Below are 16291 nucleotides of genomic sequence, written 5' to 3' on the forward strand. Positions count from 1 at the left end.
TGTTAAGATATAGAGAGCCATCAAGCTTGAAGTTATTACTATTCTCCTTACTAAGAAAGATGACAAATGAGTAATGATGGACAAGCATAATACAATTTTTGGCAAAGGGAACTCCTCTTTGTCTTATATATTTATTATATTTATCATTAATGTAAAGAAGTTATGATTTGACTAACATATCCTTAATTTCCTTTAACAAATTCTTTAAGTGCTATTTCTCCACAGGACAGGACCTCCCTAGTCCCTACCATATCGTTATTGCAAACACTGATTTTGTTCCACGTTCTTCTTTCGTTTCTTGTTGGAAGAATTAATTGACTAAAATGGAACATATTCAGAGTTGTAAAGAATGATATTCTATTTCTTTATAATTTAAAAATGACAATGCTATAAAGTTGTTGCTTTGAAAGCTTAAAAGTAGAAAATAAAGCAGAAATACTCATTATAATTCAAATAAAACATTTTATGGACTCCAGAACAATAACTAAAGTATAGTAATGTGTCAAAAGAAATCTTCTTGAAAAGAATAATATAAAAAACAAACAAGAAAATGAAGCATAAAGAAGGAAGTTGCAAGCGTTGGAGCCTCTGACGATACCATCTCAAGGGAATGACAATTCCTAATAACTCAACAACAATAACAATATACTCCATGAGTGAGGTCTCGAGAGGGTGGTGTACGCAGATCATAGCCCTACCTCGTGGAGGTAAAGAGAGTGTTTCCAAAGGACCCTCAGCTCAAGCATAACATATCAAAATTAGACTAATCGGCTCTAGCAGACAACCCACATTCTTTTATTCTCTTCTTTTTTCTTCACGTTTCTCTGATTTCCAGAAAAAGGCGAAGACTCGACTGGTTGCAAATTGATACTTGACATTACAGCGCGAAAAATTGCATCATTATACAAGTGAAGTTTATTTACTTACAAAACAGTACACACATTTGGACTAACAACAAAACAATAGCTATAGCTTTCTGTCTCTCAGTAAAATCAAAAATTGGCTTCCCAGATCTATCACAAAGAAAAAACGCCACTGCAATACCTGTGCAAATAAGAAAGTAAACATGAGACCAACAATATTCCAAAGATAGGGTTAAACCCTTTTCACTGCAATAGGTTTACTGGAAAGTCTAACTTATATATACACAGTGCGCGAAAGAAATTTCAATGAAATTCGTAATCTGAAAAACAAGGTGGATTGTACTTGCTACAATAGGTTAAAATGTATATATTTTTAGGGCCAGATATATGTAAGTTAAATCCTATTGGAAACATAAGAAAACAGGGAGCTCATAGAGAACTTATTGATGCACATGTAGGTTCAAAAAATCCTTGTGATTTCAGAAGTACTTCATTAGAACTTAGAAGTGAAAATTTTCAGTAAATATGATTTTGGCTTGGAAACTTCGCTGGTGGAGATTTTACCTGTCACTGAACTTTTCAACAGCCTCAGAAGCGTAAAGAAGGGTTTCATTGGCTTTCTCAAGTACCATATAAAGCTCCTTCCCTCGTGTCAACCGAGAAATCACCCAAGCACCATTTTTTGCTCTAATGCATATTTCTTGGTCTTTCTCGCAGTCAGAGTCATCACATTTAGCTCTGCTCTTTTCTAAGTCAACCTCTTCTCGAAGCTTACTCATTGCAACTAAAGAATCCTGCACACGTAATCAGACTTTTTAGAGTAACAGTTAAAACTAATATTACAGTACACAAACCTGATCACCATGGCTAAATCATCCCATGAGAAAAGAACATTACCAATTCATGATAAACTCTCATTAAGCAAATGTTTTGTGAACTTAACAAGAAAATGGTCACGTGGTAAATGTTTAGTAACACAGGCACTCATGCATCAAGGAAAATGTCAGAAAGTTATATTCAACATGTACAGAGAGTGTGTATCTAATTACGACATAAATATTGATTGAAAGGTAATTGGGGCTTAATAGGTCACCTAATACAAGAACTTTAGGAGTAGATTTCGGTTCTATACATCTTTAAAACAAGCTACCAAATAGATGTTTGTCAATAAGTGGATGAGAGTCTTCAAAATAACAAGCAACCAAGCACCGAAATATACGGACTGTGTGGTAGCCTATTTTTTCTTTTCTAATTTTCAGTTTTACTCGCTTGTGGCAGATAGCTCATATATATTTATTTTTTTATGACAATGGAAACCCGCAGCCGCTACCCTTTGGGTGCGCATAGCTCATATTAAGAGTGCAAGGTAGCCAAAAAACTCATTATGAGCCACATGCAAAAACCTAAGCATCATGGAAGCCACAACAAACACCTCACTTCCAAAGGAAGCTAACAAGAAGTCTCCAACATATCAAATTACATGGGCACCGAAATTCAACTTATCCAAAAATACAAAAACCCCAAAATTAATGTAAATTCACTTTACCAATACTTAATTTTGTATAAGCCTTCCAACAGCAAGCACAGAAAGATGCAATTTAGCTCAGCTATACCGATATAATTATAACTCCAATAAATATCTTATCTTCAAAATTTCACTAGTAGTGAGATTCTAAAAGCTTTGACAACCAAAATAAGGAAAGAGGAAGTGATCCAACCTTTGTAAGCGTTGTTACTTTTCCAGGTGGGGATGCCCGAGAGATGTATTTATCACCATCCACAAGTAAGTAGCGGTAACCACTCACATGATATGCATTCTCACCACCCCATCCTCGGGATAGTTTCTCTTCAACTTTGAATATTTTGGGTGAGGCCTAAAATTACAAGATATGTCATTAACTGATCAATATAATAATTCCATCTATCACAATTATGCTCCCAAAGGAATATCAATCTCAAAAGCAGAGAATATTTTCAGCAAACGAAAATGGGAAGGGAAAACCCACGGAGAACACAAAGAAACATAATCTTGATAAAAGCACTATGATTGATATTTATTTCAGTTATTTTCACTTGAGCTCATATATTTGTTTTCTGTTTTTCTTCTCAAGGAACTTGGCAGAATCTTCTTGCATCAAGTGATTATCACTTCTACTTGTGCCCACTCGACTTATGAGGAGTCAAACCAAGATTAGCTTCGCTAGTAACCACTACTAGCCACTATTTAAAGTCTTCTAAGAAGGCCTGTGAAACCTAGAGCAACAATATACAGATCGGATATGTATTTGTCAACTAAATAAGGCATGAAAACAAAAGGAGAAGAAACCCAGGACCCAGTACAGTGAGCTTCTTAGTAAGGAAATGTCGAGTTTAGAATACAATTAAGTTGATACTATTATTAAGTTTGTCAACTAAATAAAATATAGAAGAGGCTTAAGCAGTTATCTCCTTTCCTAGTCAAGAATTCACAAGAGAAAAAACATGGGATACAAAATGTCTAGGACTGACTCTACTTTTGTACACCAAGGAATTGAGTTAATAACCAATCTTAATTACGTCAGAATGATTTAGTAGTTTGTAACTTCTAATTTTGACAAGGGTAAATTATAGATTTCCTTCCATTTTATATTTGCAGTCAGATTGACCTAATGTGTCAGTCTGAACCTACAGTAAAATGCAAGATTGCACATACTGAAACAAAAAATGAAGAATTGGTGGGGTGATTTACAATCCACGACAGTTCAAAATTCCATGAGATACACAAGCTTGGGAGTTGCTATAGATCGCCATGAAGGAAAACTTTCAATCTATTGCCAATATAAACTGAAAAGAGTTCCGATTTTCCTGCTCATAAGAGATTGGCATTTCCCCTTTCTTCGTTCATCCCAGCTGCAACAGTACAATAAACTTTTATTTCCTTGATTGTCCATTCTGTCACCAGATAAATTAGGTTTTGCCAGCAACTACTCAAATATCCTCCCACCTTCACCCTTGCTAACCATTTATCATTGTACATATCCCCAACAAAAGAAGAGGAAATAGAGACACCTTCCTCCTTATATAGAAGGTGTGAGGTATAAAAAGGTCCAAGCTCCCTAGCGACTTTATGCAATTACTTTCTTTTCTGAGAACTGGTAAGTTCTTTATGCAATTACTTTCTTCTCACATCCACCATTGTTAACGTTAACCAAATGCAGAAAATCAACAAGAACCAGGCAGATATTACTAGGCTAACCCTTATCCATAGCAACACAACAACAACAACATACCCACTGAAATCCCACTAAGTGAGGTTCGGGGAGAGTAGAGTGTACGCAGACCTTACCACTACCTGGTGGAGGTAGAGAGGTTGTTTCTGAAACTCTTTCAATGTTTCAAAAGATATCATAGAAAAGCTTTAAGATATAAAGATAAATTTAAACCCTTTTCAAGCCCTGCTGCTATAAATTCCAATTTACAGAATGATGTCCTAAACAAAGGATTCCTAATTTGGAAGTCAGTGAAGGTCAAAATAAACAGCCTACAACAAGAAGTGAGTTAAACAAGGACCAATTTATTTTCAAGAAAATAAGACCATTTGTTGCATTAACTTACATTCTCCAGAATTTGCTGCTTCACCACTGACAACCCTTGCTCCCCATTGTGTACAGATGTCACAGGAATGAGAAGTATTATGGTGAGGCTCTTATGCTGAAAAGCACAAAGATACATCCTCTCCTCTGTTTGCTTGAGCCAAATTGTTGGACTGCTAGGACTCAAGCTGCCAACTTCTGTGCCCCAAATATCAGTAACAAGGAAACCATCGTTCCCTTTGGACCATTTCTCATGCTGTAAGGGCCTAACAACCTGATAGCTACGAACTCCAACTGGAGAAGTATCATGTGAGTTGTAGTACCGGTCCAGAACAGAGTTAGAGCTTGTTGATAAAGACGCAGAAGCATTAGAAGTAGTACTTCCTTTGCGTAAATAGGACCAGGAGCTAGGTCCAGCGGACAGAGCATTTGGGGTCAACCTCATGACAGTGTACGTGAATAGGTTAATCAGGTCATCCTGAAAAGATGAATAGTGACCATTCATGATTAGAGCAAAACGTGCATTTAAAGGATCCCCCATATATAGTTGGTCAATGCAGACATTATTGGTTTTGAATTGCAACTGCTTCTATAACAAAGTTACTAAAGATAAATCTGGGAACTAGCATAACCTGACCAAGATGATCGCCTAGTTAAGTTGGGACCACCCTGGGTTGAACCAGCCCAAGCTGGTTTCAACTTAGCGCTGGGCTAGCAAAAATTCTTATAGTTTGGGTCCGGACTAGGACCAGGACCACTAACCGATTGTACCGGTTCTTTGGTGGGCAGGGCCGGGATTTATTAAAACTTTTATCATTGTATCTATTTAAATAGATTTTGGCAATAATTATTTTTAAAAATGTGAACTGTAACTTTTAAAATTAATCTATTTTTTAAAAAAAATATTATTGGAAAACGTAAATGTGACATGTATTTGTTTAATAGTTTGTAAATTAAAACACGAAATACTTGAGGAAAAATAAGTAAAATAAACAATAGCTATTAGACTATTAGATTTAACGGAAGTACAAATTTTAAAAAAATCATTTCATAAACAAAAAGTTAACAAAAGAAATCTCAATCTAATATAATGAGATAGCATAATCATGTTCGAATATATTTCGTTCTTTTGTGTTTGAATCATTGTTGACAACTTGATTTCTTAGTTCAGCTTTAACCCAACCTTCTAAGTTAACAAGAACCTCTGGTGTATTCCCCGAGAGTAAGCTCACTTGTCCCTGTACAGATGCAACGGCACAAACTGGAATCACCAGTTTTAGTTTTTATTTTTGGTTTGTAGTGTTCTTTTCCCTGACGATCACAGACTGTCCAATTTGGAAGTAGTTTCCCTTTGACCCAATTCATAGGCTAGAAGTCCTGAAATTGGCCCAAACCTAAGCCTGGACTAGCCAGGCCCAGTAAACCTTCCTGGGTCTATTTTCTGGGCCAGTTTCCTAGGCTAACCCTATCCAACTGCCAGGTCTAACAAGACTAGAAGTATAAAGAGGGAAAGTTCAAGTAAAAATGAGAGAGAGAGAGAAGCCTACAGGAGAAAGAGTTGTGGACACCAGCAAATCCTGGAACATGATCAGTGAGTAGCTCTGTTTGCAGCCAGCACATGATTCTAGCACTCTTACAAGTGACTGCGAATGCCAAATGCAAGAAACTGTAATTAGAATGGCAATAGATCAAAAGATGATGGCATCTGCACAATAACGTTAGCCTAACTAACAAAAATTACATTGAGGCATTGGATTTCATACACACCTCAATCAAGAGGGGACATAAAAAATAGAGTTCAAATAATCAGTTAGGCCATATATTATTTTTGAGAATTGATAACATTGTCTATTTCGGCATTAAGGGTATGCTGGAAACCTTTTAGAAAATCAGAAAAGAACAAAAAGTAATACTAAGAATTCTACAAATTGATCTGAATCCTCCAATCCTATCTCTTTACACCAAAAATATAGAGATACAATGCAATTCTATTTAACCTTGAATTCGATATATCTTCAAAATTCCTATTATTCATCTCTTTCCACACTGTCCAGCAAATGGAATGTGGAATTAAATTCCACTAGGTCTTCTATCCCTTTCTACCTCCTCTCCTAATCCAGCACCTCATCAAATCAGTTGTATGTTCTTGCATTGTCCATTTCACTTCTGAAAAGTTGAGAAGCATGGACCATATTTGTGATGTGATAGTACAGTGTAAGAATAGGTGACTAGTAGTTTTCCCTATCTTCCCACATAAAGAGCACCAGGAAAGTATGATCCTTCCTTTCCTCCTCACAACTACATGTGTCAAACATGCCTTTTTGATGACCAACCAAGTAAAGCACTAAACTTTTGTTGGTGCTGAATTCCTCCAAATCTTTTTCCATAAACTCTGATGTCCGCTGCTTTGCAGGTTGCACTCCTCCTTGTATGCCCTGCAAACTATGAAGATCCCATCCTCACTGTGAGACCATCTAACTATCTAACTGCATCATTGGTTGTATTAGTACCTGCAAAATCCCCCACTTCCTCCAACAATTTGGCTACTCTCTCTATTTTCCAATCATTTTGTAGCCTTTTGAAATAAAAGTTCCAACCTTGTTCTATCCAGCAAGCACTGATCATTGCCTCAGAATTAGTGCACAAAATAAATAGATCAGGAAACGGGTCCATCATGGATGCCTGTTTGATCCATACATCCCACCAGAATCTAGTTTTCCTTCCCTCCCCCACCTTGAAATGTAAATTTGGTTCTAGCTTGAGCCATAAGTTTCTAATAGCTCTCCTAGCCCCCACTCCAGTCTCCATAAGCATCCATGCTTTCCTTACTACACCAGAATCCATCCTCCCCATATTTACATTTAATCAAGTCTTTCCACAAAGTTTGCCTCTCCTCAGTATATTTCCACAACCATTTTATCAAAAGGTAGTTGTAATGCTTCCTCAAATCTCTGATGCCCAAACCACCTTTATCTTTTCTATGCTAAACTGCCTTCCACTTGACTAGATTGTATCCTTTGATCTCTTTGCAGCCATGCCAAAGGAAATCTCTCCTAAGTTTGTCCGATTTCATAGCCATCTTTGCAGGTAGAGGAAAAAGAAACATAACATATGTTGGGAGAGAGAGAATCTAGGACAAAGTTGATAATGATGTGCTACTACCAAGGGAAATATATTGTGTTTTCCATCTAACTAGTCTCTGTTCAGTCTTATCTACTATGTTGTCCCATTTCTCCAAATCTTTGTGTTTATTGCCTAGAGGCATACCTAAGTAGGTTGTGGGAAATTTTTTCACTTTGCAACCCAAAATGTTAGCTAGCCTCTTGATGTTTGTCACATTCCTGATGGGATATAAACTGCTCTTTCCCCAATTAATGTTCAAACCTACAGGAGCTTCAAAAAAACAACAAAATTTGTTTGATGAATCTAAGTTACTCCATGTGGCTCACAGAAGATCATTGTGTCATTTGCATAAAGTAGATGACAAAGTTCTTTACTATCACCATTGTTACCACTAATCTGGAAACCTCTCATCCACCTGTTTTGAGTAGCAATCCTCAGCAAACTATCAAACCCCTCCATTAGCAGGATAAATGAGAAGGGAGATAGATCACCCTTCCTGATTCCCCTGCCTGAAGAGAAAAATCCCACAGGTTCGTCATTTATAAGAATTGAGAATCTCACCATGCTTATGCAGAATTTTATCCATCTCACACATCTTTCTCCAAAACCCATTTGTCTCAAATTGTTCAACAAGAAAAAAAAACCCCAATTTACATAATCATATGCCTTTTCAATGTCCAACTTGCACAGTATCTCTAAGGTGTTCCCTTTCCAACTAGACACAACACACTCACTTGAAATGAAAGCAACATCCAATATTTGTTTTCCTTTAATAAAGGTCATTTGGTTTTTGTTGACAAGCTTATCAATCACCTTTTTCAACCTTTCCGCCAGTAATTACGGTATGACTATATAAACTACAGTAATCAGACTTATTGACGTGAAGTCCTTTAGTTCTGCAACACCTATTTTTTGGGGATGATTGCTACAAAAGTAGCATTAAAGCTCTTCTCAATCTTCTGAATAGCATAGACTTCCTGTATAGCCTTTATGATATCCTTTTTCAAGATCTCCCAAAAGGAAAAATAAAAGGATTATGGAAAGACCATCAGGTGCTTTCTCCATAGTACAGAGTTTTAAGCAACCCAAGATCTCTCTCCTCAAAGAGACTAATTTTATTTGCTCCTCTACACTGATGTTTGCGATCCCCTATAACTGTAGCTCAGGCCTCCACTCCTCTGGTTCTTTGTACAAATTTTGGTAGAAGCTTTTGATGGTCTCTTAACTGATAAAAGGGTCATTTTAGTATTGCATCCATCCACCATGAGAGACTCAATGGAATTGTACCTCTTGTGAGAAGTAGCTACTCTATGAAAAAATTTAGTAACTTTATCCCCCTGCTTCAGCCACAAACCCGGTATAGTCCCTAATGCGGGATTTGAGAGGGTAAAGTGTACGCAGACCCTACCACTACCTTGAGGAGGTAGAGAGGTTGATTCCGGAAGACCCTCGGCTCGAGTAACGATTATCAGAGTTGCTAACAGAACAATACAAAGGTAAAGAGTACATAGAAAATAATAATGAAAACATAACATACCGATGAGGGGCAATAACCATAACTAACTAATGTGATAACTGAAGTACAGTAAATGATGAGGAATAACAAAGGTCGTAAGATAGGCCAACTAAGAGACAAACGCTACTAGTACTAGTAAAAAATAAGAATCAGGAAACAAATGCAATGCACCAATCAATCCTACTAGGAAATAAGACGACGCTCAACTACCTATTAACCTTCTACCCTAATTCGCGACCTTCATAACTTCCTGTCTAAGGTCATGTCCTCGGAAAGTTGGAGGAGTTGCACCACAACGAGGATTCTTGATTTATTCCTCCACCTTATTTCTTCATTCTAAACTACTTACTCATAGGTGATAGCCAATTTTTTTTTGTTGGACCTCCTCCACTATGAGCATTCTTTTGTTCCTGCACAGCTTCCCATTTGGCCAACTCCTCCATAATCTCCTCCTTCCGTGCTTTACAATTGTTTCGGTTATTCTTACTTCATTCCTTCATCTTTCCTTGTAACAATTTCAGTTTTTCTGCTAGAACAAAACCTGGGTTCCATTTATTGCAAAGACGCTGCCACCACAATTTCACCTCTTCCTTAAATCCTTCCACTCTCATCCACCAATTTTCGAATTTGAAATAGAACTTCTTGAAATTCAGATCCCCACATGCCTGTAAGAATTGGGTTGTGGTCAAATCCCACCTTACGCATTGTAGCTTGCCCGATAAGAGTGACTGCTCCTCTCATTGTGAGCAATAAAAGCAACTATCAATTCTGAAAGTTGTATGTTGTTGTTGTTGTTGGAGAGATTATATCATTCAGTATGTTTGAATTCTAAAACTCCATTAAAGTTGTGTAGCACATTACTCTGTTTAAGAGTGTGCCGAAAAGGTGGTAATGGCTTGCGGCCCTCTTAATACACAGTGCACTTTGAAGTTGAGACATTCCAAAAAAGAAACATAGTTCACATGAATTGCCCAAAAGAGAAAGAAACAAGAATCAGGAAGGTTGGAAAGACCACAAAAAATGTTTAGATTTACTGTCTAAGATGTAACCAAATTACATATATTATCTATTTTCCTATAGTATAGTAGCTGTAGGCAGAATCTTTTACGCAACTCAAGATGAGAGTTTAAAATTTTGTTATCTCACAAAAGAGAGATGGAGAGAACGTTAAGCTACAGTTGTTCATTATTAAAGCTGTTATTAGCTTAAGTTTTAGCTTTGTCGCTATAAACATATGTTCTAATAATGTTAATGAGGTCATGGTGTACATGCTAAAGGTGGAAGATAAAGCAAGTCCACCAGATGTTTGATATACTGAGACTTTGGAGTTTTTGGAACTATTCCTCCAACTACACGGGGCTAGCCGATTAGAAGGCAAGCGTAATAGCTAAAGGAAATGGTGATAACCAATTTTTTCTTTCATTCCTAGAATGTGAGTTCCATTACATGAAGATCTCCCGGCAATCAAGTAGGGACAGCTAAAAGTGTAAAAGTAGTGAACAAACATGTGTGTAAACCTATATGCTTGAGCTAATAATCTTTATTCTTCCTTACACAGTGGACTGGAACACTTAATCTTTATTAAGGCATTCATAAAATAGAACAGCGCCAAGTGTTTCAGTAACGACATCATGATTAATTTCTAAAACGATAGTAGCTGGGATTTTCTTGGACATCAAGATGCCATGACCTTTTGGCAGAAGCTATCATGTGAAAAGAGTGAATTATGGTGGCTTTAGATTAGACCAGAGAAGCCAGAACTTGCTCCTAACTAGAGCAAATCAAAGCAACTGTGCAAACCTGATCATTTTTTGTCAACAAGATGAGCACAACAGACACAGAGCTGAGCAATATAATGAATAAATCCAGCAAAACAAATAAATCCACAGATTTATGATTTATCTATTCGTCCCAGTATGGCCAGGCCTTCAGTGTAATCAATAAACTGACAAGACAAACCTGAACTTCAAGTGCTGCCTCCCTCCCAATAGTCAACATCTGTACCATTCCACGCTCCTTCAAAGAGTCACGGAAATTTGGCAAGTGAAGCTTCTTCCCAGAAAGAAAATCTGCCACAGAGGAAAATTAATAGGCAAAGCATTCAAGATGCAGTCTAATGTTCAAATTGCACAAACTGAAATGAACTTATTAGATACAGAAGCTACAGTATTACCCCAGCAGCGAAATTCCAATGAAGGCCGCTTTTCAAATGCTGACAATCATGACTTGCAATGAAATAATTTGAACAGGAATATTTTCTTATAAAAGTGATAAAATGCATATTTTCAAGGTAGCTAATGATGCCTCACCACTTAAATAATCCATGATGAAATAATACAAATGTGTCCGGGTAAGCCCTCCACTTGGTTCTCTATCAAGTAATGCTCTTATGGACCCATGAAACATCACAAAGAGAGAGTGAACTTCTTTAAGAACACTTCGTAAAGTAGCAGTCCGCCATATGGCTTCTGACTCACTTTTTTCCACAACCTAATACCACCAGAAAAGCAAATACATAACAGAAGAGTCATAAAGCATAATAAATTTCTTCTGCAATGGAAATAAAACGTGAGGAAATTTGAGTTAGTCCAAAAGATGTGTGCATCAAGCCTTTTTGTTTTCATAAGAAAGTCATACTTAGCTTCCTTGTCAAAAAGAGGCAAGTCATACTCACCTTTTTTTTTTTTTGAAATTGATAACTTGCCATACTCATCTTTTCACCAACAAGAAATGATAGTCATACTTAATTCATTCCATCTTGTCCAGTCAAATTTATTAAAGAATTTCTGGGAAATCTATTTCACAGCCAACTACATATACAAATTATAGTATTGCATTAAGCACCCTATTGAATTAGAGATATTATACTCATCGACATCATAGAAAATATTGATACAACTCCATAAATCACTGGTGTCTCTCAAGGTTGTTATGTCTATGTCCAGCATGAGACCAACCTTACTCCATTGTTAGACCGTTAACGACATGTCTGAGCATGCCAAGAAGTAGGGACCTGCCATGGTCAGTACGGAAGTTTTGCAACTATGATGTTTGGCAGTTTATTTAGACTTCAACCAGAAGTATTATGGAACAAAATTTCCTTTTGAGTTACCACTTCTCTAGTTCTCTTTTCATTCTCCCTAATCTAGTCCTCAATCTTCTAGACTTCAGTTCACTCCATGTGACAGTCCTGGAACTGTTCATACTAAAATTATTCAAGTATAGCAAGGACAATACAAGACACAAGTCAGGATGTGATGTACAATTTTATTTTTTTTTTTCGTTGGATGAGGTAAATTTTTATTTAGAAACAGTACCAAGATGGTACTTCAGCAAATATTAAAAGCGGGACTTGTTTCCGTTATACATTCTGATTCTAACAAGCCTGTTAAATTATTCAAATTCAAAAGTAAATTCCGGTTCATACTCACAGCTGTCAAATCTAATGCTATTTAATCTGATGGTACAGGATGTAGATATCTTAAAAGGTAACTGAACTATGAGAAATTATCTAACAAAGTCATTGAATTTTATTTTGTATCGATAAATTCACTCAACTTACAGCTTTTATCTTTAAAAATCATTTAACTACATTAATGATTAAAATAATTTTAACATGACAAATTAAATTAATTTTTATGCTATTTAATAATAAACCCAAAAATAAACAAAATTATTGAATCTATTTAAGTTATTCCATTTAATCATATACCCCGTGAGTAAGCAAAATTGTAGAATTTTTTTAATTTTTATGCCGTGTATATTTTTTCTCCTTATTTGACATGATTTTCTTTTTTCAAAATAAGTAGCTGCGTTTTTCTGGATTACAGAAGGTTACAGATGGTCAAAGTTTAATATTTTATTTGAAACACTTCTTGCCAACATTGGAGATGAAATTAAAGAGAAATAAATAAATCCAATCTGTGACATTCAGCTTAGAAGTAAAGAAAGAAGTTGAAGAAGCGGGAGATTTAGCTTTCCAGAGGAACTATGGTTTTACTCTTGAGATGAATCTAATTTACGGGGAGATTGAATATAAATAAAATAGATTTTATAATTTTGTTTATTTGTGGATTTATTATTAAATGGCCTAAAAATAATTTAATTAACCATATCAAATTTATTCTAATGATAGATGTAGTTGAATGATTTTTGAAAATAAAAACCTTAAGTTGAATGATTATATTGATACAAAACAAAGTTCAATGACTTTACTAGATAATTTCCTAAAATTGAGTAATCTTTTAAGATATTAACTCCAGGATGTAGCATCAGATCTATGAAATTTGTGAGTTATATATCCACTTATATCCAACAAAGCTTACATCATTGAGATTATAGCCAGCCTCCATAATGATCATACTTTCAAATTGTGGCAGGTAGGACAGACCAACATCATATAATCTCCCAAAACCAGTTTAGATAATCAGTGATCACCACATGTAATTATTTAATCATATAGTTGGCAGAACTTTCCTTCATCCAGTTCACCAAAAAATTCTTTACAATTTAACCATGACAGGTAACATGAAATGGCAGAAAAGTTCACTAATTGAATAAAGAAAAATGATTATATGAGTGCAAGAGGTCATACCATCACCATCCAGATATCACGCTCTGCCTCGTAGAAAACATGAGAGTGCATCTCTGCTTCTATAACCTCACATGGAGCCTCTGGAGAAAATATTCTGCGAATGAAAAAATATAAAAAAGATCATCATATCACATGAAAGAGTCATCTAGCATACAACTGCAAGAAGTTGACAACAACATCCAGATGGCTCAGTTCATATATCAAGGAATATCTACCTTACAGAGCAAGAAAATGAAGATAAATATAAGATGAAGAACTACTCTTGGTCTTAAAATAACCCATCCACGTCAGAATCACATTGCTCTTCATTAAGAAAATCAATTTCAATTTAGGTACAATCATCAAGCTCTTTTTTTAAAACAACTTTAATGTCTCTAATATGAGAATACACAAACATGAGCACAGCTATCTTTCTACCTAATGATATGGCTGAAGAATCCTTTGGATAAGAATGACTATTTATGAAAGGAGATGAACAATGAAAAACATATGCCTAAAGATAAGAACTGAAGCTATATCCAGGAATACAGATTTAAAATCACATTGCAGATCAACTATCGAAACAACATTAAAGAAGTAATGTAAAAATATAAAATCATAGCAATCCAGATATTCCATCTTTAAGCAAGAGTTTTTCGAAGAACCACATGAATCTTTTATTTATTTTTTTATTTTTGATGGGTAAAGAACCACATGAATTTTTTATTTATTTATTTTTGATGGGTAAAGAACCACATGAATTTTTTATTTATTTTTGATGGGTAAAGAACCACGTGAATTTCTACTCATTAATAGATACAGGTTTAGATGTGAGTGCCAGTTGCAACAAACCTGGTGAATGTTATGAGTCCTTCACTAAGCCCTATCACAGAGAGTTGGGTGGGGAAAGGTAAATCAGCAGGAAAGAAATATAAAATCTTGTCCAACTCCTGCCCTTCATGTTGACCCCTTCTCAAATCAAATATGCACAATTTCATAGCTTCACGAACAGAGCTTGCAGCCGAAATTCCCATTTATCTGCTTCCTTCCTATGACTGAGATATCAAGTTTCCAAATCACAAATTAGACTAGGTTCACAAACAAAACACAGCGAATATGAATTATCATACAAGATTTTATTGATGTAATTTTACAACACGCATGCATTACGTCTACATAGTTAACCCCTCAGCTTGTAGCCAAATTCCTTTTACACATCCCAGTTCCACAGGAACTTTTACACACCAACCAAACGTGTGTCTAATAAACACCTCTCTAAATATGTAGCAAGTGCATATTTCACACAGAAAAAGGGCGAGTGCATGGACCACTTAAAGTATCTTATCTAACAAACAAAAAAACAATCTCCTTCCCCAAGACAAACAAATCCCACCCTTCTTTTATGGTGGTTCAGCTCAAGTTTTCAAACCAAGGTATTGATCCACTGTTTCAATCTGGTTTTCAAGCTTCCAATCAGTAATAGGAATTGAACTCAACACAAAAAGTCCCAGTTCCAAAAAAGGAATCAACCGCAACTTCGAATGTTACAGGACCCAACTGCTATAAGTCTATAACCAAGATCTTGAATCAGTTCCAACTTCAATTCTTAACACACGGGAAGAATTTTCAAATAAGTTTTGTAGCAAAATAAGTGTATCCAATCAAAATTCAAACTTCAAGAACACGAATTTTCAACCTTGTAAGGACCAAGCAGAAGAAGTTCAAAAATATTTCTATACAAACTCTTTAATCAGCAAATTATTTAGCTCAAACAATAAGGGGACTGAAAATGTTGGAATCGATAATGGGAGAAAATGGTGGAATCAATGATATCTCGGATATATTTGTGAAAATGTCTATGTAAAAAAGAAAAACCAGTAACATACAACCAGTAAAGTGACAGTATATGGTAAAGCACTAAATCTTCATTCAGTTCTTTTGCTTTATGATTATCCGAAATTCACAGGATTTAGTGTTCGTCAACTACTTAAGTCCAGAACAATAGTTACCCAGTATCACATATTAGAGTAGAAATAAATAAAATTTATCAACTAGGCAAAATTTCGAGAAAGAAAAAAAAACCCATACCTAATTTTTATAACAAAGCGCAATTATCATTGAAATTGACGAACTTTACCCAAAACCAAAAATAAATAAAATATTACTTTAATAAGCAGGAAAAAAAAGAGTGATGATTGTGATAAATTAAAGAGGACCCAGATGAGATATGGAAAAAAGAAAGAATCTTGCTAAACCCATAAGATAAATCAAAGATGAGAAGGAAGCTCACCAATTTGCGGTTCATATTCTTGTTGTTTCCACTGGTGATTGATCGAAAACGGAAGTGATTATTTGGTTGTGATTAACATTTTGCGATTGTTTCGATAAGGGTTCAGATTAGGAAATTACAAGGAAAAGGAAGAGGAAGTTGAAATCCGAACTGAACTTCCTCTCTCTGCATTTGGAGTTTGGACTATGCCTATGTGTTCGTTCAATTTTTGCGCTCAGGATTTATGTGAACCCAGAACGCAATTACATTTGTTGACTAAAAATTAACTTTTTAATTTAGTATCCAATTTTCATTGAAAAATTACTTTCTATAAAATAAAAATTAATTAAGAGCTCTTTTGTCCAAGTGATTAAA

The 16291-nt window shown here is 35.5% G+C and overlaps 1 protein-coding gene across 2 annotated transcripts; it reads right to left on the bottom strand.

Annotated features, from left to right (window-relative positions):
• Positions 1 to 1006: 1006 nt before the first annotated feature.
• Positions 1007 to 16168, bottom strand: LOC125849313 (vacuolar fusion protein CCZ1 homolog B-like). Of its 2 annotated transcripts, XM_049529380.1 has the most exons (11): positions 15938 to 16128; positions 14500 to 14702; positions 13669 to 13762; positions 11384 to 11564; positions 11248 to 11286; positions 11034 to 11143; positions 5983 to 6078; positions 4458 to 4913; positions 2582 to 2737; positions 1428 to 1657; positions 1007 to 1044 (listed from the first exon to the last, which is right to left on the bottom strand). In XM_049529380.1, exons 2-11 carry the CDS (start codon positions 14679 to 14681, stop codon positions 1017 to 1019), a joined length of 1572 nt encoding a protein of 523 aa, XP_049385337.1. In that variant the 5' UTR covers positions 14682 to 14702; positions 15938 to 16128; the 3' UTR covers positions 1007 to 1016. The 2 variants fall into 2 exon arrangements, with proteins under 2 accessions (XP_049385337.1, XP_049385338.1); XM_049529381.1 differs by lacking the exon at positions 11248 to 11286 and having other exon boundaries at positions 15938 to 16168.
• Between the last annotated feature and the right edge of the window lie 123 nt (positions 16169 to 16291).

Source organism: Solanum stenotomum, chromosome 12 (assembly GCF_019186545.1).
Source record: "Solanum stenotomum isolate F172 chromosome 12, ASM1918654v1, whole genome shotgun sequence".
NCBI classification, from domain to species: domain Eukaryota; kingdom Viridiplantae; phylum Streptophyta; class Magnoliopsida; order Solanales; family Solanaceae; genus Solanum; species Solanum stenotomum.

Excerpts from the sequence above, each read along its gene's own strand:
- LOC125849313 (XM_049529380.1), bottom strand. The coding sequence starts at position 14,681 with ATGGGAATTTCGGCTGCAAGCTCTGTTCGTGAAGCTATGAAATTGTGC. Across the intron at positions 6,079-11,033 it reads AGGCAGCACTTGAAGTTCAG|TCACTTGTAAGAGTGCTAGA; the intron begins GTTTGTCTTGTC and ends TGGCATTCGCAG. Across the intron at positions 4,914-5,982 it reads TGTCCACAACTCTTTCTCCT|GATGACCTGATTAACCTATT; the intron begins GTAGGCTTCTCT and ends TCATCTTTTCAG.